A 25026-nucleotide genomic window follows, 5' to 3' on the forward strand; every position below is an offset into this window, starting at 1 on the left:
GGACTTTGTGTCCCAACAGCCTGAAGTACAGGCTCCATGCTCCCATTTTGCAGAGAGGAAACCGGGGAAGGGACGTGGCCATGGGTGCAGCATATCATTGGGATGTAAAGCCAAGTACGTCTGATTCCCAAACCCATTCTCTATGCTGACTCCCAGATGCCCATACATAGCACTGATGTGCCTTGGAAAGACCTCGACTGGCCACGTGATGCGGAGGAGAGCAACCGTGGCCCAGTTAGCATGAGCCCAGAATCTGTGGGTCTCAGGCCACACGGGCCAGCGGACTTGGGGCGGGGGGGAAGCCGTGTGTCTGTCTGTCTCCATTCAAAGGATGTACAAGGAACCCGCTGCTGGCCATGTGACCCCTCCCTGTCCCGGGGCCCGTTGATCGGGGCTCTTGGCGTGCGGGGTATTGGAGCTGCGGGCAGGGGATGGAGACTCCGCCCTTGGCGGGGCCCCCACCTGGCTCACCCAGGGGGCTTCGCTCAGGGACAGAGCGCGGGCCCCGGAGGCCCAGGCTGGAGCTCCCAGGGGGGCAAGGTGGTGGCTGCCTGTGGGATGCGTAGGCCTGTTAATGACCTTGAGCAAATGGAGCGACTTGCTCAAGGTCACACCCTGAGATGGGAGCAGAGTTGGCTTTGTCCCCCTAGTCTCACCCAGCCTGACACTGACCTTACTGGGTCACTGTTCTCTGCCTTCTGTGGAAGGGCTGCTTAGTAGGAGCTCTGCCCATGCCTCTTGCCACCTGCTCCGTCGGGTCCCCCATTTCCAGCTGGTCCCATTTCCACTGCCCTCCCCCCCACCTGGTGCCTTCGCCACCATTTAACTAGGGCATCGACGGGGTCCAAAGCCGCTGCCCTCTCTGTTCCGCTGCTCTCGTGCCCCACCGTGGGCAGGTGGCTCCCGAGGGCCCGGGGCCCGCCCTCCGCACGACCGCCACAGCAAGTGCCCGTGTGCCCGGTGGCCCAAGGAGCCTCTTCATTTCCCTGCTGTGGTCGCGGGCCCAGCCACAAGTCCAGGCTCAGAGCGTGAACCATTTGCTCGAGGCCGATGTCCCCACCACCGCTGTCCCCACGGGCTGCCAGTCAGGCGTGCGCTCTAGGGAAATGAGGGGCCACCTGTGCCGGTTCCTGGCCTCCAGGCTGACCCGGAGCTCCTGGGGAGGAAGAGGCAGGGTGGAGACCCACCCTCTTCACAGAGTTGTGCCTGCCTTGTCATTAATTCACTGCCAGGCCTGTCGCCACAGTCCCTCCGCGTGCGGTCTGTCGGGGACCAGCGCGGTAATAGAGCAGGAGCCACGTTGCCGGGATGCAGCCGGTGCACCAGGCGCTGTGCTGAATCCTCGGGTCCTCACTGCAACCCCGGAGGCGCTTCTGTTACTCCCGCTTTACAGGTGGGGAGACTGAGGCACGGGTGGGTGCAGTAACTAGTAAACCCGCGGGAGATGATCCCCATCTCTGCCTGCCAGGCTTTTGCGCATAAGCACCGCTTCAGTGCCCCAGAGAGACACTTTTTTTTGAGAGAGGGAGGGAGAGAGAGCATGAGCAGGGGAGGGGCAGAGAGAGGGGGACAGAGGATCCGAAGCTGCCAGGCTCCGTGCAGAGAGACAGATGCAGGGCTCGAACTCACAAGCCGTGAGTGAGCTCGTGACCTGAGCCGAAGTCGGACGCTCAACCGACTGAGCCACCCAGGCGCCCCTGAGACCTTCTTATTTTCAACCCCTCCCTCACACCTTCACCCTGGATACCTGTGCCCGGGAAGGAGGAGAAGCCGGGCCTCACTGAGCACCTGTTTCTGGCACAGCTGCTCCCAGTCGTTATCTTGGATAGGACCGGCCTGTGAGGGAGGCGGGATCATCTTAGCCCCATTTCACAGATGAGGAAGCTGAGGCTCAGGGAAAGAAGGCCCGCTCAGTAAGGGGCAGGGACGGGATTTTTCCTGGTGGCCGTACCAGCACCCCCTCCGCCCTGCTCCCTGGCAGGAACACAGCAGCTTCTGGGCGGGAGCCGCGCCGTGAGCCGGCAGGATGGGGCACGCCTGTCGCTGTGGCTCCAAACGCAAGCAGCCAGTCTTGACTCTCTCAGGATGTTGGCAGCCACTCCAATGGTGGAGCAGTTGCCACACGACCCTCAGGTGCCCGAGGCACATCACAACGCTGCCCCGGGGCTCTGCGGTGTCCTCCCTCCAGGCCCCAGGCGCCCAGGCAGTCGCCCTCAGCCCCCGGAGCGTTTGGCGCCCAGGGGCCAGGGCGGATGGAGGCAGCTGCGCCATGACGTGAGTCCAGGCAGGCATCGGGAGCGGAGCGGAGCGGGACTCAGGGAGGGACGTGCCTGGGCGAGGTCACGCGGCCAGTAAGCGGCAGAGCCAGGATCGGCACCCAGGTTGGGCAGATCTGAGCCTTAGAAGAGCCGTAGAGAGTCAGGGACCCTGGCCTTTTATGGGGGTGAAGATCGAGAGTGCCGTGCCAGGAACAAAGCCACGGACGCTGGAGCGTAGGGTATTTGTTAGCACCCATCGAGCACATTCTTGCATCCCTCCCATTTACTCGCTCCCACTGAGGGTGGTTTGGACCACTTTATGGGTGAGGAGGCAGAGAGGACTCAGAACCCCTGCCTGGCCCCTGTCCACTGGGCTGAGCCCTTAGGGCCCAGGAACGGGACCACCTCGCCCCCCACCCTAGGCCTCTGCACTCCCATCGAGAGCTCCCTGAGTCTTCTTCTCCAGGAGCAGCACCCCCTTTCTTCACCTCCCTCTGGGACACAGTTTCTGGTTCTTTCTCCACGCCGTGGCCTCCTGCAGGGGCCACCCCGTCCGCTTCACTTCTGACGTCTAAACTTCCCTCAGCGGGGTGACTGATGAGGTTAGGGTCTCTGGAAACTGGCCCTGAGGCCTCCCCGGTGACCCTCCTTTGAGGATCTCTGAGCCAGGCTGGCTGGGGTCACCTGTCCGCCACACCTTCCCAGGGGAGGAGGTCCTGCCCACCTGCCCCTGGCCCCACCGTAAGCCAGACCGGAGCTGGGTTTCCAGCCACCCACTTTTGTCCCGGAGGAGGCAGCACGGGCCGGAAAGAAAGAGGGGAAATGGGGAGTGGGGTGCAGGGTAGCAGACGGAAGGATGTGCAAGTCAGAGGACAGATTGGAGGGTCAGGTGGGGGAGAGGAGCTGCTGTGCCCCCTCCATCCCTGGGGCAAGGCCTCACTTGGGGGTGCCCCCTGCACGCCATCCCCCCTCCAACCATCTTGGCAAGGGGAGGAGGGAGGTTCAGGGCGGCCCCTTCCAGCCCGAAGCAGATGGAGCTAGTTCCTCTCCGTGAACGCGGGGCGGCAGATCTAAGGCAAATTCACGGCCTTTCCTGGCCCCCGTTTTCTTGTCGCCTCCCCCCCGCATACTTTGCGTAAGCCTATCATGGCTCTCCATCACCTCGGCCGCCAGTGGCCACACAGAGGTGAACGCGGGGACGTTGGGCCCGCACTGGGCCACGCGGGTGACGGTTGTGTCAGGCCCAGGCCACCCTGGGGCGCGTGCTGTGTGTGCAACCCTGAACGAGAGTCACGGCACCACGGGGTTCCCGGGCGCTTGTCCTCGGAGCGGCCCGCACCCCAGCCTCACCCACCTGCCCCTCCCAGATGATGTCAAGGCCACGGGGGCTGCGGAGATGATCCAGTCCGGGGCACCGAAGCCCAGGGCTCACGCAGAGCCTCGTGCACCGAGCCTCGCGCACCCTGGGGTTTGAGTCACTGGGTGTGTGTGCGTCAGCATTCAGGGCTTTCATCAGAATCTCAAGAGGATCCTCATCCTCGAAACGTGAAGAGCATTGATTCCATTTCACGCGTAGGGAGGCCGCAGCCCAGAGAATGGCAGTGACTTGCCCAAGGGTAGTGGCTGCACAGCTGGCCTGGAAACCAAGGCTCCTGGCTCCCCATCTAGTGCTCCTTCCTCAGATTTTGGCCTTCAGAGAGATCATCCCTGTCAAGGGGGCCCCTTATTCCTTTCCCCTGGGAACCCCTCAGTCCCCACCACTTTCTGCAGCCCCCATTCGGGTCTCCGATTCCTCCAGTCCACTCACTCGCTGTGTGGCTCTGGATAAGTGACTGTCCCTCTCTGAACCTCAGCGTCCTCATCTGCAAAGTGGAGACATAACAGCACATCAGAAGGTCGCGAGAATAGGGGCGCCTGGGAGGCTCAGTCGGTTAAGCATCCGATTCTGGATCGCGGCTCAGGTCATGATCTCCCGGTTCGTGAGTTCAAGCCCCGCATCGGGCTGTGTGCTGACAGCACAGAGCCTGCTTGGGATTCTGTCTTCCCTTCTCTCTACCCCTCACCTGCTTTTGCTCTCTCTCTCTCTCTCAAAATAAATAAATAAACTTAAAAAAAAGGAAGGTAGTGAGAAAAAAGTGGGATGGCAGAGATGGAGAGGGCTCCACGCGGTACCTGGCATGCTGCGAGCCCTCAGAACCCGTTAGCGACGGAAGTGACCTGTGCGTGTCGTCACCACCATCCCAGCAGGCCTCGAGGCTTCGACCCTGCCTCCCCCGCAGAGCTCACAGTCTCCGAGGCTCCGGGCCACGTCCCCCGGGTGTCCTGTCTGTGTCCCTCGAACCCCGCCCAGCCCTGCCGCACCGTGAGCTAGTCAGCGCCTGCTGGGTTCGTGGCTCTCTCCGCCATCGTGCACCCTGGGGCTGGGGCCACACCCAGGGACTCCGGTTAATTTAGATGCTTTCTTTCTCTGCCATCTGCTTACCCCCGAGCTTGGTTAGAGAGCCTGACTTTGCTGGGAGTCTCCAGAACGTCCCGGGACCTCCCAGCAACCAGCATCTTTATTCTCCCTCCTTAGAACTGACGCGTGCAGTCGCTGTGCCTCTGCAGCTCAGAGCAGGGGTGGTTCCTGTGAACTGGGGCCAGGGGTGGTTTCCTGGAGGGGGCAAGGCACCGACTAGCCCTCAAAGAAGGAGCCGGGCTTGGCTGAGGTGGGACAGGGGGAGAGCATGAGGTTTTCGGCCAGCTTTCTGTGCCTGGGAACCCCCTCTCCCCACAACCCTGGATCCCAGAGGCCTTAATGGGCCCCAGCTGTAACAGATTCGTCTGTGTCGAGCATTCCACAGTAGGTGTCCCCAGGCTCCCTCCTGGCCACCAAAGGACCACAACGACATTACGCGGACAGGGTCTCAGATTCCGATGGGTGCCCTGTTTGCTGGAACCATCTCCCTTCGGAAATTTTCAGCTCTCTTTTCTGACAGTAACCCTGCCCCTTGGTGCTGGGTACGAAGGGGGCACCCAGAGCGGGGCTCACCCAGCAGCGCTGACTGCTGCGCTGTCGGGCTAACGGGTATTAACCACCTCCCTCGCCACTCCCATTCTCTTAGCTGCTGAAACGCTGCTTTTTAGCAAAGGCCGTGACCTCATGATGTTATACGTCGTGGAGATTGAGAACCAGGTCCTAGCATCTGACTATGTGCTTTGAGTCCCCACTTTTGCTGGTTGTGCAACCCAGGGTGAGCTTCGTAAGCTTCTCTGTGCCTCAGTTTTCTCATCTGTGGAATGGGGCCGGTCATAGTCCCCGTTATTGTGATCATCGAGCAAGATGGTGAATGGCGAGCACACAGCATGATGCCTGGTTCTTACTGGAACACCTGTCCTGGGTCAGGGGCCGTATATAAAGTACTACCTGCCAGGATCAACTTGATCCGGTTCTATTCTGTCTCCTGGGTGAGTATCTGTGTCCTTTACTCTCAGATGTTAGAAATGTCAGGGGCATGAGACCTGTCCTTAACCGAGTGGCAGAAGGTTAAGTTTGTGTCCAAGATAGCAGGACATGTTTTCTCTACCTCCGCAGGGCGTTCTCCCAGACCCCCCAGGGCCCACCATGCCCTAGGAAGGGATCATCCTAATTCTAGCCTCTTCTTCCCCCCCAGAGTTCTCAAGCTTCTCCACCTGTCCAGGTGTTTCCCCACCCCTTCGGCCATGGCAAGACCGTCACTATGTAAATGTCTGTGCAAATCCCCTGGTGCCAAGCTGCCAGCTCTCTGATGAGGCAGGGCCACCTCCGGGGACCCCTCACTTCCCAGCCATGGGACCCCGGGCCAGGGAAGTCTGCTCCCTCATCATCCTGCCGCGGCTCCTGGCTGAGCCGGCTGAGAACTCAGACTTCTACTTGGCTGGGGATTACTTCCTCGGTGGCCTCTTCACCCTCCATGCCAACGTGAAGGGCATCGTCCACCTCAACCTCCTGCAGGTGCCCCAGTGCAAGGAGTGAGTCGCCAGTGTGGGGCTGGAAGTGGCGACGGGGGCCGAGTGGGAAGCCTGGGCTGGTCCTGTGCTCCTCAGGGGACCACGCCAGGACCAAGGGGTCAAAATGCTCTTCGTCATTCATTGCCAACCTCTCATCCCGCATTATCTCCACCGGCCTGCAGGGAGACCCCATGCAGTTCATGTTACCAAAATCTTTGGCAATTGTATTCTGAAATATGGAGAGCTGGTTGTCCCGCGCGTCTCTTAATAAATAAAGAGTTACAGGGTATTCGAGCCTGGAGGGGTTGTAGAGACCACCCCCACCTACTTTGTCAAGTGGGAAACTCCTACTGAGTCCATGCCAAGTCCAAGTCTAGACACCAGGGGTTATGCCTTTGGAAGGCAGAAATGTGGTTTTTCAGTAGCAGGTTCTCAGACTGGAGGGGAAGGTTTGCATTTCTCTAGGGCTGTGGTTAGGTGGGAAGGGGTGCTTCCAGGACCAGAAGGGATTTCCTCCACTCACCTTGTCCCCTGTGAGCCCTGGGGGTGGCTGCATCACTCAAGGTTGGGTGAGACACCTTTGTGCAAGCGCGAAGGCTGGGATAGCAGACCCAGCGTGGGATGATGAGATAGTGACTTGGTGCAGAGAGGGTGAAGGCGTCCTGTGAGAGAGGGAGAGAAAAAAGAGTGTGTAAAAGCTGACTGTAAGAAATGCACCCTTTATGTGACGTTGGGGAAGATCACATGCTGGCTTGAGAATGACGAATGTGGTGGTACCAGTGACGGCACATTGGTGAATGAATGTTCTGATGCCGGTGATAACGGAGGGGAGTTCAGTGATGGTGATGATGCTGATAGGATTCATAGCAGTAATAATGGTGATAATGCAAGTAGTGAAGAGTATGGTGAGGATGCCGGTGGTGGTGATGGTGATGGTGATGGTGGTGACTGATGGTGGTCGTGATGGTGATGGTCATGGTGGTGCTGCTGATGGAGGTGATGGTGATGATGGTGACGGTGGTGACGGTGGTGATGGTGATGAAGATGGTTGTGCTGATGGTGGTGGTGATGGTGATGGTGGTGATGGTGGTGATGGTGGTGGTGGTGGTGATGGTGGTGATGGTGATGGTGGTGGTGTTGGTCATGGTGGTGCTGATGATGGTGGAGGTGATGGTGATGGTGGTGATGGTGGTGATGGTGATGAAGATTGTGGTGACTGATGATGGTGGTGATGGTGTTGGTCATGGTGGTGCTGATGGTGGTGGTGATGGTGTTGGTCATGGTGGTGCTGATGATGGTGGAGGTGATGGTGATGGCAGTGATGGTGATGGTGGTGGTGATGGTGTTGGTCATGGTGGTGGTGGTGGTGATGGTGATGGTGGTGCTGATGATGGTGGAGGTGATGGTGATGGTGGTGATGGTGGTGGTGGTGGTGATGGTGGTGAAGATGGTGGTGACTGATGGTGGTGGTGATGGTGTTAGTCATGGTGGTGCTGCTGGTGGTGGTGACGGTGTTGGTCATGGTGGTGCTGATGATGGTGGAGGTGATGGTGATGGTGATGGTGTTGGTCATGGTGGTGGTGATGGTGATGGTGGTGCTGATGATGGTGGAGGTGATGGTGTTGGTCATGGTGGAGGTGATGGTGATGTTGGTGATGGTGCTGGTGGTGGTGATGGTGTTGGTCATGGTGGTGGTGGTGGTGGTGATGGTGATGGTGGTGCTGATGATGGTGGAGGCGATGGTGATGGTGGTGATGGTGCTGGTGGTGGTGATGGTGGTGAAGATGGTGGTGACTGATGGTGGTGGTGATGGTGTTAGTCATGGTGGTGCTGATGATGGTGGAGGTGATGGTGATGGTGATGGTGTTGGTCATGGTGGTGGTGGTGGTGGTGGTGATGGTGATGGTGGAGGTGATGGTGTTGGTCATGGTGGAGGTGATGGTGATGGTGGTGATGGTGATGGTGGTGGTGATGGTGTTGGTCATGGTGGTGGTGGTGGTGGTGATGGTGATGGTGGTGCTGATGATGGTGGAGGTGATGGTGATGGTGGTGATGGTGGTGATGGTGATGAAGATGGTGGTGACTGATGGTGGTGGTGATGGTGTTGGTCATGATGGTGCTGATGATGGAGGTGATGGTGATGGTGGTGATGGTGGTGATGGTGCTGGTGGTGGTGATGGTGTTGGTCATGATGGTGCTGATGATGGTGGAGGTGATGGTGGTGATGGTGACGGTGGTATCGGTGATGGTGGTCACAGACACACAGTTATAGTGATGGCAGTGGTGATAGGAATAGTAGGTGATGATGGTGATTCTAGAGATGTGGCAGGTGACAACGATGAGATGAAAATGCCAGAATCTTCTGGAGTGGCTCCTTCTTGGGCCACTCCTCGGCTCTCCTATGGCAGGCAGAGGGGACTCCCCGGCTCTCCCATCCCTTCCCCCTCTCACCCTGGACCTGCCTCTCACCCCACCCCACGTGGCTCCCCCAGGTATGAAATAAAGGTGTTGGGCTACGATCTCATGCAGGCCTTGCGCTTTGCATGGAGGAGATCAAAAGCCAGAGCAGCCTGCTGCCTGGCGTGCTGCTGGGCTACAAAATGGTGGATGTCGCTACATCTCCAACAATGTCCAGCCCATGCTCCACTTCCCGGCAAAGGAGGACTGTTCCTTGCCCATCCAGGAGGACTGCAGCCACTGTGTGCCCCGTGTGGTGGCTGTCATTGGCCCTGGCAACTCTGAGTCCACTGTAACTGTGGCCCGCTTCCTCTCTCTCTTCCTCCTTCCACAGGGGAGGCCCCTGGGTCCTGGGGTAAGGAGCTGGGGGGCAGAGGAGTGGTTATCCAGGGGGCTCCCTTCCCCCCACCGGTCCTGGGGGTAGGAGGAGGCAGGAAGTAGGGTCAGAATGTCAACCCCAATCCTAGGAAGGCAGCCCAGCCGCGTGGTTAAGAGCTCAGGCTTTGGAGGCAGACAGACCTGGGTGTGCATCTTGGCTCTACGTCTTGGCCATTGTGAGGTCTTGAGCAAGTCTCTTAACTCTCCGAGCCTCATCTTCCCCACCTATAAAATGGGATGATAAGAGTTCCATCCTAGGACTGTCTGAACGTTAAAGGCTTTAAGCTATGTAGGAGTTTGTAGGACACAGAAGCTAGTCGCTTATGTAATGGTACGTAAAGCATCTTGCACAAAGATGAAAACTCAGGAAGTGCTCGACATTATCTTGTACGGTTGCCCGGCACAAGGCCTGCCGCATAATAGGTCCTCAAAAAAGTGCCATTGGTATGACTACTGCCATTGTAAGTGTTGTCATCGTCATGATTAAAGGTGCCTCGACCAGAATTGGCATAAGGTTTTTATGCATTAAAAAAAAAAAAAGTTTTTATGCCCTAAAAAGCAGCTAGCATGAGGCTCGGCACATAGTAGGTAGTTACACTGTTTGCTGTCATTTTTGTTATGTAAAGTGCCAGGGGTCTGACACATAGCAGGTGCTTAGTAAACATTAATACACTTACATGAGGCATCTCGTCCAGGACTAAACTCATTCTTTCTTATGTTTAACAAATATTTATGGAGCTAATCTCCTGGCGGGAGAGCCAGGCCATGTCCGTAAACACTGTGATATAGGCTGTTGGAAAGTGAGATGTGCACCGGACAGAATGAAAAGGCCAGCAGGGCGAGGGAGGCTGGACAGGTCGGTGGGCAGGCGGGTAGGGGGAGACCTCAGTTTCAAGCGGGGTGGCCAGGAGGGTCTTTCTGACAACTGGACAACCACCTGAGGGAGGGGAAGGAGTGAGGGAGCTATGTGGGTGCCTAGGAGAAGAGCGCTCCGGAAGAGGGGGCAGCAAATGCAGAGGCCGGCAGGAGCCTGGTGCGTTGGCTGAACCGGTGAGCAGCCCCGGGACCAGGTGGGACAGTAGGAGAAGATGAAGCCAGAGAGGCGAGGGCTGGGGTCAGTGGTGGAGCCCCTTGGGGGCCACTGAAGGACTCTGGCTGTCCTCGAGTGACATTAGGAGCTGTTGGGGAGTTTTGAGCTGAGGAGTAAGGTGACGGACAAGTGGTCGCAGAGGCCACCCGGCTGCCACGAACAGCAGCAGAGACAGCCAAGGGGAAGGGTGGGGGGATGCTGTGTGACCCCGGGGGTGGGGGGTGATGGCGGCCTGGTGAGGCCCTAGCTCACGCTGGCGGCCCTCCGCTCTCGGGCAGATCACCTACAGCGCCATCAGTGACGAGCTACGGGACAAGCAGCGCTTCCCGGCCCTTCTGCGCACAGCGCCGGGCGCCGATCACCAGATCGAGGCCATGGTGCAGCTGATGTTGTACTTCCGCCGGAACTGGATCATCGCGCTGGTGAGAAGCGGCGACTGCGGCCGCGACGACAGCCAGCTGCTCAGCGATCGCCCGGCCGGCGGCGACACCTGCATCGCCTTCCGGGAGACGCTGCCCATGCCCCAGCCCAACCAGGCGGTGACGCAGTGGGAGCGCCGGCGCCTGAAGGCCATCGTGGACGAGCAGCAGCGGCAGAACTCTGCGCGCGTCGTGGGCCTGTTGTCGCCAGAGCTGGTCCTGCACAACTTCTTCCGCGAGGTGCTCCGCCGAACCTCACGGGCATCGTGCGGATGGCCTCCGAGTCCTGGGCCATCGACCGGGTCCTGCACGACAGGCCCACGCGCTGCACAGCCTCCTGGGCTGCACCCAGACCAGCCGCTCCGGGTCGTCTATCCCTGGCAGGTGAGGCCCCACCCACGGAGAGTCGGGGCCACACAGAGCAGACGCGCCACAGCCCTGAGTGGTTGCCGTGGAGACCACTGCCCTGCTCTAGCGTCCCCCTCTCTGGCCGGGTCCTGGGCAAACTGGCAGGAGAGGCCAGGGGACGTACCCTGTCCCCAGACACATAAAGCCAGAAGTGCTTCATGGTGACAAAACTCCTTTTTTTACATTAATGTAGTCCTCGCCATCCAAGATAACCTATCCCGGCAGGAGATTTGGGTGAAGTTCCCCGGAAGGAGGCAGGCAGTGGGCACCCCGGGTCCCCTGCCGTTTCTCCAGGGTGGTGGCCTTGGGGGAGGACTTCTGTGTTCAGCCATCTGAGGCTCTGCCTTGGGTTTATGCATCTTCTCTCGTCCCAGGTCTGGACGATTCAGAGGAGTAAGGAGGCAAGGAGTCGCCTGGATTCAGACCTGGAATTTAAATCTGTATTTTTCTGATCTGCGTGCACGCGCACACACACACACACACACACACACACACCTAACCACGAAGTTTATGTGGGTAGAAGATTTTACTGAGGATCTGGAGGACCAGAGGGGAATTTCATCAGAGATGCACACTGTGCTTGAATGCTTCCTTGTTCGTTTGTTTGCTTTAAAGTTTGGGGCTTAGGTAGTCCCCTAACGCTGTCTATATTTTGTCTTTATTCTCGCCTTCCTCCCCTCTTCTCGATCCCCCCTCCCCATATGCTTGTCTGCTTCCTCCACAGAGCCATTGAGTTAGCCCTTTCAAAAACTCCCCCTTTCCCTTTATTTGTAACCTCTCTACCCCGTAATCTCAGAGCCTAGCCTTGCAACCCTAAGTGCTTATTTTTTTCTAAAACTGCAATGATTCTTTAAAGGAATTCTAGCCTCAGCCAGCAGAATATTACATTTTACTGTGTGCCCTGCTACATTAATAATATACATAATTATTATGGGTGCTTGACTGTCTTTTGAGTATCCAGTGGGCCATGAGTGCCTGGTGTACATCACCCTAACTCGTGGCCATCCTACGAGGTCGATAATCCACAGATAGGAAGGCTGAGACAGGGAGTCAAAGTGACCTGTCTGTGGTGGTTTTAGTGGTGAGCAGTGGTTCGTGGCTTTGAACCCGGGTCGGCCCTTTGAACCCACCGATTTTCCCACCGTGCTGTTCAGCTTTCCTAGACACCTGTGGCAATGGCTGTGATGAAGGACCAGTTGACTTCTTTCCTCTCCCAACAGTGGAGACCAAAGAGCACCAATCATGGCAACTCATTTCCTGAGCACCTGCGACGTGCCGGGCCCAGGCTGGGCACTGCGGGTGCCCCGGACCCTCGCCCTGGGAAGGACAAGGACAGTCGGGAAGATCTGTCTCTGCTGAGTGCTGCAGGAGGTCAGAGTTGCAATGTGTGTGTGTGTGTGTGTGTGTGTGTGTGTGTGTGCGCGCGCGCGAGAGGCGGCACCGCTGGGAGTGAGAAGGGCCAGGGAGGCACTGGACATCTCAGGAGGAGAATGGTGGTCTGGGTCGTGTGATCAGGCCACTGTGACCAAAGGATGGGGGACGAGGGGAGCTGCAGGTGACATTGGAGGGCATTAAGTGCCGGATGAAGGAGCCGGGGCTTTGCTCTGGACGCAGTAGGAGCCCACAGTGAGTTCCAAGGCAAGCACCGAAACTGCTGTTTTGAAGACAATCCAACAAGCCAGTTTGGGGTGGAGGTGGAGGGGTGACAGGGACAGGAAGCAGGGAGCCCAGCGCACCATCCTATGGCAACGTCACCCAGGGTCTCCACTGGCGTGAACAGTGGAAATGATGCCCTTTTGTGCAGATGCGTTAGACCACGATGCCCTCTGCCCGGGGGTAGATGCCACCCTACCGCGGGCACACGGCCCGGTGAGGGGACGAGCTGAGCTCCGGCTGTCCCTCTCCGTTACCCCAAAGGCCCCACTTGTGCAGGGCCCCCTCCCCCCAATGCTGGGTCATGCCACGCCAGCCTGTGGATTTTTGTTGTAACTCTGTTTATTTACTTGCCTTCTTGTTTATCGGCTCTTCCCCACCACCCTCCTCCTCCCAGACGTAGGCCGGGGAGAGCAGGGACCTTTCAATCCTACCGTCCTGTTCTGTGCTGTATCCTGAGCTGCTGGAACCGGATCTGGCTCAGAGTTGACTCTCAGTGACTCTCAGTGAATGAATGAATGAGCCCCTACTATGTCCCGGCACTGTGCTAACCCCTCTGTGTGAATTATCATCTATCCCCAGATGCCCTGTGACTAACCACTGTTACTCGATGGTTGCTGCCCATACAGAGGGGAGATGGAGGTTCAGAGGGGTGACGGTCACCCAGCTAGGGAGTGGCCAGGGGGTGGTGAAGCTCCAGGACAGGGGCAGTGGGGATGGAGAGGAGGGCGCCCCTCGGAGAGGCGGGGAGGAGGGGGAGGCCCGGGTGAAGGGGAGACTTGGAGATAGAGGCCAGGAGGACGCTCCGCCCGTGATGATGGGGAGGGTGCGATTAAGGGGAGGCTGGGGAAAATCCAGGCTGGCAAATGAGAGGGGGCTTTGGGAGTCCAAGGGAAGATCTTCAGCAGGTCGTGGAATCAGAGAGCGTTGGAGTTGCAAGGTGTTCTCAGAGTCTTGGGGTCCCATCCTTTTACTTAACGGGGTTGGGACTGGGGCCCTTGGGGCTCTAACAGTGACCAGCCGGCCGGGACCACAGGCCACCTGCTCACCACCCTCACTGGCTCTCCACCTCTGTCCACCCCAGCGTCTCAGCTGTGGCCCATCTGTCCGTCCGTTGGGAGGCAGAGCTTTGTCCTCAGGCAGACCTGGGTTTGAGTCCAGCTTGGCCCCACTAGCGGTGCAACCTGGGGCAAGTTAATTAACATCTCTGAGCCCCAGGTTTCTCCTGTGCTGGCTGGAAAGGATAATACGCACCCTGCTGAGTTTTTGTGAGGATTAGCAGTGATGTGCGCACATTACCTGCTGCCGAGTAGAAGCCGAATGTCCTCCTCTTAATAGACTCTCTCATTTATGGAGGGAAAACCGAGGAGTCAGATTGATGGGGTATCTAAGCTGGAAGCTCTTTCGAGGGCGCGGGGTGGGGGGTGGTCAGCCCAGAGAGGTTCAGTGACTTGGCCAAAGTCACACAGCAAATTGAGGAAGGAGCTCGGATTGGAATTCAGGCCAAAGGATGCCCAGTCCAAAGCGTGTTCCAGTTCGTACAGCTTCCGCATTCTCAGAGTGACGGGGGATGGCACGGGGGAGAGACCGGAGGGTCGCCTGCAACTGTGGGGAAGCCGGAAGCACCCAGGGGGCAGGGGTGAGGGCAGCTGACCCTTGCAAGTGAGAGAGGCGGTGGACTCTGGAGCCCAGGTGTTGGGTCCCCGCGGGACGGCCGAGGCGACTTCCAGGGAGCAGGAATAATGTCGACACCTCGGCCGGAGGGGAGCACTTCCTGGTTTGCAGGCCTTGTGCTAAGCTCCCAACATTGGGAAACTCATGTGTTGCTTCAGAGCCCGGGAGACAGGGTTTTTGTTGTCCTGCTTTGCAGAAGAGGAGATTGGAGCTCACGGAGGTTGGGCGACAGGCCCAAGGCTCAGAGCAGGTGGCAGAGCTGGTGCCTGAACCCAGGTGTGTCCGACTACAGAGCCGGGGTTCCCAGCCGCTGCCTCCCGGGTGGCCACATCTGCGGTCTCGTTGCCCCCTTGTAGGGATGTGGACACCCAGTCTCGTGGGGTAGTCACTCTCTCCCAGATCGGGCCCGACTTCTGACGCCAGCTTCGCTTCTTTTCCCTGTGGCCTCTCCAGCTGCTTCAGGAAATCTGGAAGGTCAACTTCACCCTCCTGGGCCACCAGATCTTTTTTGCCCAGCGAGGGGACCTACTCATGCGCCTGGAGATTATCCAGTGACGGTGGGACCTGAGCCAGAACCTTTCCGGAGCATCGCCTCCTACTGCCCGGTGCTACGACGGCTGAGGGCCATCCGTGACGTCTCCTGGCACACGGCCAACAACACGGTCAGCTCTCGGAGGGCTGGTGGGGGGCTGGGACCTGGGTCTGGGCACTGGCTCGTGCAGGGGTGGCAAGGGCCCTGTGGACCTGAGATCCATTATCGAGCACTGATGGTGTCCCTATTTGTGGGTGTCCCTCCTCCCATTGACTAAGCACTGTGGAAGTCTAGAGCTTTCTGGATCCTCAGTACCCAGGGGCTCAGGGGGCTGCGCAAAGTGAACGTTAGGTGGACACGTGTGTGCTAAGGACTTCAATTCTCATGTCAACCCTGGGAAATAGAGAGTACTGTTCCTCCTGTCTTTGGGGTTGGGAAACTGGAGGCACAGAGGGGGTCGCGTGACCCATAAAAGGCCACACAGCTTTCGCACGTCTCTATACGCAGCATTCAGTCTACATCCCATCGATTGGCACTCGCGTTTTGGGGACAGTAGCTGTGCCTTCACCTGTGTCTGACATCTGTCAGTCTGAAAGCTCCTTTGTTTTACCCTCTTAGGTTACAAGCTGTCCGGATGGCCGCGATGTGGGGAAGGGTAGAGACCCAGCCTCGTGGGGACGGGGGGAGGTGGGGGGATCTAAAAGTTCAAAGAGCCAGGGCACCTGGGTGGCTCAGTCGGTTAAGCATCGGATCTTAGCTCAGGTCTTGATCTCAGGGTCGTGAGTTTAGACCCCTGTGTTGGGCTCCGTGCTGGGCGCGCAGCCTACTTAAAAATAATAATAAAACAAAAGCTCCGCCTGCCTTCACCAGTCCTCCCAATGGACTGCACACTTTACCCACAGTTTCTGTGGTCCCGGGTGCTTCTAGTTCCTATGCTTCGTGGGGGTTTTTATGGAGTCAGTTGGGTTGGTATCTTTAATGGTTTGCTAGGGCTGCTGTCACAAAGGGCACAGTCTGGGGGTTGGAAGTCCAACTCAAGCCGTCAGTAGGGTTGGTTCCTTCTGGAACCCTCTCCAGAGGGAGGATGTTCCAGGCCTCTCTCCCAACTTCTGGTGGTTAGCTGGCCATCGCTGGCTTTCCTTGGCTTGGGGTTTTCTCACCCGACCTCTGTGGTCACCTCCACGGGGCACTCTCCCTGTGGGGGTGTCTGTCTCCAAATCTCCCCTTTTATAAAGACATGGGTCATATTGGAGTGGGGGCCCGCCCTACTCCAGGATGACCTCGTCTTAACGGATTACCTCTGAAATGATCCTAGTTCCAAATAAGTTCACATTTTTAGGTCCTGGGGTTTCAGACTTCAGTGAACTTCGAGGGGACGCAAGTCAACAAATAACAGTGTCTTCGCCTGGGGTTTTTCCTGGGAAGCAGAGCCTGAGGCAAGGGTTTATGTGCAGTTTATTCCAGGATACGCTCCATGGGAGCAGGAGTGGGTGATGGGGGAGAGTCCATTAGGGATAGAGAGAAAGTCAGTAGCAGGGAATGTCCTTAAGCTGGACACCGACTGTGAGCTCGATCTTACCGGAACCTTCCGAGGGACCACTGTAGAATTGTCCCCAAGGGAAGGAAGAGGATGGAATGGATCCACTGGTCTGTACCACCCCCCTGCCCGCTGTGGCCCAAGGTCGCCGCACGGGGCATTAACTCCCTTGTGCCTCCAGGTCACACATGTGTGGGTGCCCAGCAGCTCCCCACGAGCATCTCACACGACAGCCCCCGGGCAGAGAGCGAAAGAGACCGAGTGCAGCTTAGGGGAGGTGCTGACAGGTAACCCCTGCGTGGATTGGTTGCTATGGCAGGGGCAGGACTAGAAGGTGGGCCGAGAAAACGTGAGAGAAGCCACAGAGATGGATGGCCACCCGTCGCCGTGCTCACGTCCTCCCCACAGCCTGGTGGGCTGGCGCGTTTGGGGCAGCAGCCAGCCCGGCGTCTTCACGGGGACTCGAGTGGACACCATCACAGGCCCTGTAGCTGCAGTGGGGGCCAGGTGGAGCCGCTGTTCCTCATCCCTCCCTTCCGCCACCCATTCCGGAGTCCTTCGCCCTTGGCCTCTTGGCTGGTGGGGTGTTCCGGACATTTGTCCCCGGATGTCACAGCCCCCATCCTCGACACCGCGGGCACTCCGTGCAAGCCCCGGGGCGGCTGACCCGTACTGGAAGCTTCGTCCTTTCCATCTGGTTCTTCATCGCTCCCTGGGTTCTCGACGGGCATGGGCCCGAGACGCAAAGAGCATCAGGCTTTGCGCTCACTCTCGTACATCCACGCACACACCCTTCCGCCCAGACGATGTCTTCTCCACTCTTCTGGTCTTGTTCTTTCCAGGCCCACCGAGCAGCTGGCCAAGCCATTCGTCGCTGCCCAGCCGTCCAGGAATATCCGCTCTCCGGGGCCTTTCTCCGTCCACACCAAGCGAACAAACACGTGCTGTGCTCTCAACCCTACCCCCTGGGGACACGTTCCCTCGTTACCGCCCTTCGGGGGCGTCCCCGAGAGGAGCCTAGTGTGGCGACGGTCCGTTTTGAGCTCACGTTAATATATCAAGCTGGGGATAGATTACCTGTGAATCACTGACCTAAGAAACATACATGTCCGTCCCCCCTCCCCCCCACCCCCGGGGCCTGCTTTGGCCTGATCCCAAATGTGCCATTTCCGTTGCGTGGACATTTGCCACTCTTCCTGCCTGACCACGCAGCTCCGTGCCTCTGAGAGTCACTTGATGTCCTGAGGCCACGTGCTTGTTCTCCACGAAGGCCCGGCAGGACACCAGGAGCTGATTTTCAAATAGCGAGTCGTACTCTGGTGGAAGGTATGTTGTAGCTACGTTTTGCAACCTCTCGAACTGGGGCTGGACCCTCTTGTCCCCCGCAGATGACGCTGGCATCAGCAAATCTGCTTGGCCACATGGCCCGAGTGGCAAGGACAGCACGTCCTACAGCCAGAGCCTGCTTCAGGGTCCTCCTCCGGGCTTGTCATCGTTTGCCTGGAAACCGGACGTCGTCCGAGCCACCTGATAAATGCGGGTTGCAGCAGTCTTTCCAAGAGCGATTTATGCGGTCGCCCCCAATCTCGAGAGGTTCGCCAAGTGCCAGACGTCTCTAACGGCAGAAGGCAGAAGATGTCACAAGTCGCCCTGTCGCGTAGACAGGATGTCCTGGCCTTTCCCAGACCACAGGAGCCCTGAAAGCATCACCGGTGTGGCAGGGCCCTTATCACATACCCTCGTACCTAAGTATTTGTGTCTCGCGTGGGCGTGAAGGGTGCTTCCTGCTTCCTACTCACCAGATCCCGTCGGTACGATGCCATGAATAAACTGGACCCTCATGATGTTCTGTCGAATGTCAGAGCGATCCAGTTCCATGTGGACAGAGAATAGAAGAGTAAACTTAACTGTAATAAGACAGCAATGGTAGTGATTTGAGAGCTTTCTCCTCTTTTAATCAGGCATTTAGAGCTGCACAATCCCCTCTGAGTACTGCGTTCACTGCCTTCTATAAGTTTGGGTATATATTAATGTAAAATAATTTTTTAATGTTTATTTTTGAGAGAGAGAGAGAGAGAGAGACAGAGGCAGAGCATGAGCCGGGGAGGGGCAGAGAGAGAAGGAGACACAGGATCGGAAGCAGGCTCCAGGCTCCGAGCTGTCAGCACAGAGCCCGACGCGGGGCTCGAACCCACAGGCCGTGAGATCATGACCTTGAGCTGAAGTCGGACGCTTAACGGACTGAGCCACCCAGGCGCCCCGAAACTTTATACTTCTTAAACACTAACTCCCCACTCTCTCCTCCTTCCCGCCCCTGAAGCCACCCTTCTATTTTGTGGTCCTATGAATTGGACTCAGAACCTCATATAAACGGAACCACACAGCATTTGTCTTCTGTGACTGGCTAATTTCCCTCCACATCATGTTCTTACGGTTCATCCGTTTTGTGGCGTGTGTCAGAATTTTCTTCCCTCTTTAGACTGAATAATTCATTCTAGGTATATATCACATTTCGCTTATCCGTTCATCCATCAATGGACACTTGGGTTGCTTCTACATTTAAGCTATCGTGAATAATGCTGCACTAAACACAGGTGTACAAATGTCTCTTTGAATCTCTGCTTTCAGTTCTTTTGAGTAGACACCCAGAAGTGGAAGCCGGATCGTGTGTTAATTCTGTTTTTAATTTTTTGAGGAACTGCCATACCGTTCTCCACCACCGCCATCCCAGGCTACACTCCTGGAGGTGAATGAGGAAGTTCCGGTTCCTCTGCATCCTTGCCAGCCCGCGTTTTGACCCATTTTTTTGAGAGCAACCATCCTAATGGGCGTAGGCTGGTCTCTCACCGTAGTTTTGATTTGCCTTTCCCTCATGATTACTGAGCAGCTTTTCAAGTACTGATTCGCCATGTGTGTATCTTCTTTGGAGAAATCTCTGTTCAGAGATCTCTGTCCGTTTCTGAGTTAAGTTGTCATGTTTTAGGAGTTCTTTGTATATGCTGATATTAATCCCTTGGTAGATGAACAACGTGCAGATATTGTCTCCCATTCTGCGGGATGCCTTTTTACGCTCTCCGTACATTACTCTCTCTGTCGTTTGGTGGACAAACGTTTTCCATTTTCATGAAGTCCTATCCAGGAAGGTCATTGCCAGATCCAGTGTCCTGAAACTCGTGCCCGGTGTTTTCTTGTAGCAGCTTTTACGATTTTAGGTCTCCCTGTAAGTCACGGATCCATTTTGAGGTACCCGCACGTGGCATTAGGTCCAACTTTATTCTTTTGTACATGGATATCCAGCGTTCCCAGCACCATTCATTGGAAAAACGATCTTTCCCCCACTGAATGGTCTTGGAACACCCGTCAAAAATCATTTGACTGTATGTGTGAGGGTTTGTGTCTGGACTCTCTATTCTATTTTATTGGTCTGTATGTGTGTCTTTAAAAAAAACAAATACAAAACTCTTTTTTTTAAATCTTTCTTTATTCTTGAGAGAGAGACAGGGTGTGAGCAGGGGAGGGACAGAGAGAGAGGGAGACACAGAATCCGAGGCAGGCTCCAGGCTCTGAGCTGTCAGCACTGAGCCCGACGCGGGGCTTGAACCCACAAACAGCCAGATCGTGACCTCAGCCAAAGTCGGACGCTCAACCGACTGAGCCCCCCGGGCGCCCCTGTATGTGTGTCTTTTACGCCAGCACCACAGTGCTTGGATTTTACTATAGCTTCGCAGTTCAGTGTTGACGTCAGGAAATGTGCATCCCCAGTTTTGTTCTTTTTCAAGATTGCGTTGGGAACTCAGGGTCCCTTGAGATGCCATCTGAATTTTAGGATGGGTTTTGCCCCACTCTACAAAGTGAAGTGGTTCCCTCCCATCACCGAAAACTCCAGGAGTGGACCACGAGACTCCAGGCACAGATAGATCCAGGGTCTCATTCCCTCCAGATCTTAGGTCCTTCCTTGGAATGTCCTCCCTCTATGGAGACACGATGGCTGCTGGCAGCCCCAGAGCCACATCTTATCTGCCCGGCAATCTCAGAAAGTCTCCGTCTCGACAGTGGCGCGCTGTTACCTGAAGAAGGTGGACCAGGTCTCAGGCAGGCCAAACGAAGGGGGGGGGGGGTCCCTACAAGGTCCCGTTCTAGTGGCAATCCCTGCTCCTTCCCCATCCCGGACAGGGGCCAGGCTCCCTTTCCTGAGCATCCGGCTGCTTGGGCTCAGGATCCAGATCCCTGTGTCCATGTGTTCCAAGGACTGCCAGCCTGGGCAAAGGAAGAAGCCCGTGGGTATCCGTCCCTGCTGCTTCGAGTGTCTCGACTGCCTTCCGGGCGCCTTCCTCAACCAAACTGCATGTGGGACTCGCAGACCCACACCCCTGCCCCGCCCTGCCCTGCCCTGCCCTGCCCCGCCCTGGGGCTCTCAGGGCCCTTCATCTTTGGCAGGGTCTCTGGAGTCTCATCCAGGGGACACAGGTGTCCAAAGGCCAGGGACCATGTCTGACTCCGCTTGTGTCTCCCTAACCGCTGGTGTAAGAAAAATCTTCAATGCTGTGAGGGCGCGGGAGTGGGAGAAGGAACAGCCCTCAACCAGGCGAGGCTGTAACTGATCCCCTCTGCACACACATGTAGCTGAGGGCCCAGGGGGGTCAGGCCAGAGAATGTCCACTGGATGAATGAATGAATGAACGAACGAACACAAATGAATGAATGTCTCTGTCCGTAGAAGAAATGTTTCTGGCAGACAGGGCTAGGATCTAATTTCTCTCTGTGGCCTCCCGAGTGCCTCGTGTAGTTCGGAGGATATAATGTTTGCTCGGTGAATGTTTATTGAGTGACATCCTTGATGAGAAGAATTGACATCTCCCCCTATAGATCATAAACTCCAGGAAGGGGGGACAATGTCATCCCTCCAGTGTTTAGCACAGTTCACCATTGGGGCTGAATTATTTTTTTTTCACGACTTCACAGATTAGTAACTAAGCGGTTCTGTACATCTACTGATCAGAGTACTTACGACGTGCCCAGCAGAGCCCAGGGCACAGAGTAGGTGCTCAACAAAAGTTTGTTTGCAATTGGTCAGTAGCCGGAAGTCAAGGGGCTCGGTTTTATCCACGTCTGTGCTCTCCCATCTCAGATGCCTATCACAGTGGATGGCGCTCAAAAAGAAACTTGAATAAATGGTCGAATGTCCATCTCACCAGAGGGTACGGTCTTGGAAGGGAGGCATTACGGTTGCCAGGCTCTGAGTCAAGGGGACCTTGGACCACATCCTGCCTCTGTAACTGTCTGGTTTTGTAACTGCCTGGAGGAGCCTCAGATGCCACATCTGTGAAATGGGGTTGCAGTGAGGATCTGATGGGCCGGTGGATACGAGGGACGAAGTGAGAGGTGGCTACGACCGCAGGCATCGCCCTTGGCTCGCCCCCTCCCTACCCCTACAGCCTGGCCGGGTGCGGGTGCAGAGGATGTGGGTGCCGGGAAGGTGGGTGTATCTGACGGGAACTGCTATGGGCTCTTGCAGACGAGTTTGGCTGCCGGCTCTGCCCGAGTTGCGGGTGGTCCTGGAGGAACGACGCTTCCTGCTTCAAGCGGCGGCTGGCCTCCCTTGAATGGCGCGAGGCACCCGCCGTCACTGTGGCCGTGCTGTCCATCCTGGGCTCCCTCCGCACCCTGGCCATCCTGGTGATCTTCCGGAGGCACCGCCACGCACCCATGGTTCGCTCGGCCGGGGGCCCCAGGTGCTTCCCGATGCCGATGCCACTGCTGTATAGGTGACGGTCCCCATGTACGTCGGGCAGCCCACGTTTTTCACGTGCCTCGGCCGCCAGACCCTCTTCACCCTCCGCTTCACCGTCTGTATCTCCCGTGTCACCGTGTGCTCTTTCCAGATCGTCCGCGTCTTCAACATGGCCAGGCGCCTCCCGCGTGCCTATGGCTACTGGGTCCGCTACCACGGGCCCTATGTCTTCGTGGCGTCCTTCACGGTGCTCAAGGTGGTCATCGTGGCGGGCAACGTGCTGGCCACGACTGCCGAGCCCGCCGCCCGCCCCGACCCCGATGACCCCAAGATCGCGGTTCTCGCCTGCAACTACCACAACGTGCTGCTGTTCAACACCAGCCTGGACCCGCTTCTGTCCGTGGCGGCTTCAGCTTCGCCTATGTGGGCAAGGAGCTGCCCACCACCCACAACGAGGCCAAGTTCATCACCTTCCGCATGACCTTCTACTTCCCCTCTTCCATCTCCCTCCATACCTTCATGTCTGTCTATGAGGGGGTCCTGGTCACCATCCTGCACCTCGTGGTCGCAGTGCTCAACCTTCTGGGCGCTTTGGCCCCTGGGCTACTTCGGCCCCAAGTGCTGCGTGGTCCTCTTCTACCCGGATCGCAACACGCCCGTCTACTTCAGCAGCATGATTCAGGGCTACACCACGGGGAAGGACTAGCGCTGCCCCCTGGCTGCCCAGGGGGCCAGAGGGCTCGGCCCTGGGAGATGGAGACCAGGGGTGGGGCTGGGGGTGGTGGTGACTCGTTCCGCCCCTGCTGGGAGCAGGGACGCCACCCCGCCCTACTCTCTGATTTGGCCTCCCCCTTACCCACCCGCTGGTGGATGCCTAAAAATACGCTTTCCCTGCAGCCGTTTGGCTTGCCAGGCACTGCCACCCATGCTAGGAAAAGGATCCGGGGTGACCTCCCTATTGGTCTCCAAGACAGAGATGGATCGAAGCAGCCCACAGTCGCCATCTGGTGGTCACAGCGGGTGTCCGCAGGTTCCGGCTCGGGGCAGCCATGCTGGAAGGCTGGGCTGGGGCTGGTGTTGGGGGACATCTGCCCGGCATCATTCACTCCCTGCCCACGTGTCTGCGCCTCACCTCCCAGACTCCCCTGCCCCCCAGCTTGGAACCCAGCTTGGGACCCAGCTTCTCTGAGTCATGGCTGCGCATAGGGGCTGCTTCATAAATGCTTATGAATAAACCTCCCTTGGGTGAAACGAAGGCGTTTCCTTCTTGTTTCCAGAGGTCCCCCCCCCTCCCGCCCCAAGAAAGAAGACTGGGATCGGAGATCTCAGCTTCCATTTCCGCGTTGACACTTCTGAGCCGTGTACTTTGGGCCAATTCTATTTACTGTTTCGGAGCCTACACGGCCCCTTCTCTAAAATAGGAACAATAAACCAAGGGCACCCTTGACACACTGTGTATTAGCCAATTTGACGATAAATTATATTTAAAAAGATTAAAAATAAATCAGATAAAATAGGAACAATACCCACTTCGCCGGGACATCGGAGGATCGGAGAGAATGGGCGTGAAGTGCATACAGTAGGTGGTCAATAAATGCCAACCATTTTGCAAGTTCACATGTCCCTTGAACCATCAGGCTTCAAAAGGAGGTTGTGTCTCCTTTTTACACCCAAATGTCCATGGTATATGTTCGAGTCCGTGGTACCGGCCTCTTGCGGCAACTGGCTTTGCCCCCAGAAAATTCTGGGTGTCGTCTTGCGGTACTTGGGCCCCCCCCATGTGCTCGGAGCCGCCCCGGCACCGCTGCACCTGGAAGACACTGCCATGCTGAGTTTAGCTGTGCCTGTGCCCATCACCCTCGATGGCGGGAGGAGCCCTGACTTCGCCGTCCAGGGGTCAGAGCCGGCCTGTCACAGCTCACCAAGGAGCCCCAACTTCCCTGCCGACACCTCCGAGCTGCAGCCTGGAGAGGCTGAGTGACGGGCTCAGGAATCAGTTACTGGGGTGACCTCGTGACTGTGTCAGGACTCCCCTGGGAGTGATTTCTAGATTGGCCCAACACCGGCCCTGGCAGGAGCAACTTTCTGGAAGCTTCATGTGCGGCAGGGAAGGCAGGACTATCTCCCTCTGGTCCTGAGTGTCTGTCCTTCATGCTTCAAGGTGGTGGGTGATGGGATCTCGCTTTGAATCACCTGGAGTTTGGGAAAACAGCCTCCGTATTTTGGGAGCTGCTTCTCCATAACAGCAATGGCAGGGACGGTCCCCGTTTCCCTTTCCTGAGCGTCTTTTGCTCCATGAATATCGACCGGACAGCTGAGTCACGTTGCTCGTCTCCCCTTCTCCTCCACTACTGTTCCCTCAGGCCACTGCATTATGAATCCCATTCATGTCCCGTGGCCTTGCGTGCTGGACCCTGAGAGGCATCTAGAAATACAGGACAGGGGCGCCTGGGTGGCTCGTCGGCTGAGAGTCCGACTGTTGATTTCAGCTCGGGTCATGATCCGAGGATCGAGGATTGGGCTGAGCGTGGGGCCTGCTTAAGAGTCTCTTTCTCTCGGGGCGCCCGGGTGGCTCAGTCAGTTGAGCATCCGACTTCGGCTCAGGTCATGATCTCACAGTTGGTGAGTTCGAGCCCCGCGTCGGGCTCTGTGCTGACGGCTCAGAGCCCGGAGCCGGCTTCGGATTCTGTGTCTCCCTCTCTCTCTGCCCCTCCCCTGCTTGCACTCTGTCTCTTGAAAATGAATAAACATTAAGGAGATTACAAAAAACAAAACCCTTAAAAGATTCTCTTTCTCTCTCTCTCTCTCTCTGCCCCTCCCCCTGTTCTGTCTCTAAAATAAAATAAACAAATAAATAAAAGAAATATAAGACAAACACCTGCGCTCACCATCGATGAGGAGGCAGCTAACACGAATTACC

At 57.0% G+C, this 25026-nt stretch overlaps 1 protein-coding gene across 1 annotated transcript; it reads left to right on the top strand.

The window, feature by feature from the left end:
- The first annotated feature begins 6066 nt into the window (after nt 1-6066).
- Nucleotides 6067-22812, top strand: TAS1R2 (taste 1 receptor member 2). Its single transcript, XM_053722192.1, is given in 15 exon segments — nt 6067-6248; nt 8720-8769; nt 8772-8837; nt 8840-9039; nt 10431-10818; nt 10821-10955; nt 12784-12848; nt 14503-14560; nt 14746-14877; nt 14880-14968; nt 20599-20722; nt 21891-22136; nt 22139-22507; nt 22510-22697; nt 22699-22812. Coding segments are annotated over 15 exon segments (2406 nt in total).
- The last annotated feature ends 2214 nt before the right edge of the window (nt 22813-25026 follow it).

This window comes from Lynx rufus, unplaced genomic scaffold (assembly GCF_022079265.1).
Source record: "Lynx rufus isolate CCGP_SWC_20201006 ecotype Redwood Valley unplaced genomic scaffold, mLynRuf1.p SCAF_2, whole genome shotgun sequence".
Classification (NCBI taxonomy): Eukaryota; Metazoa; Chordata; class Mammalia; order Carnivora; family Felidae; genus Lynx; species Lynx rufus.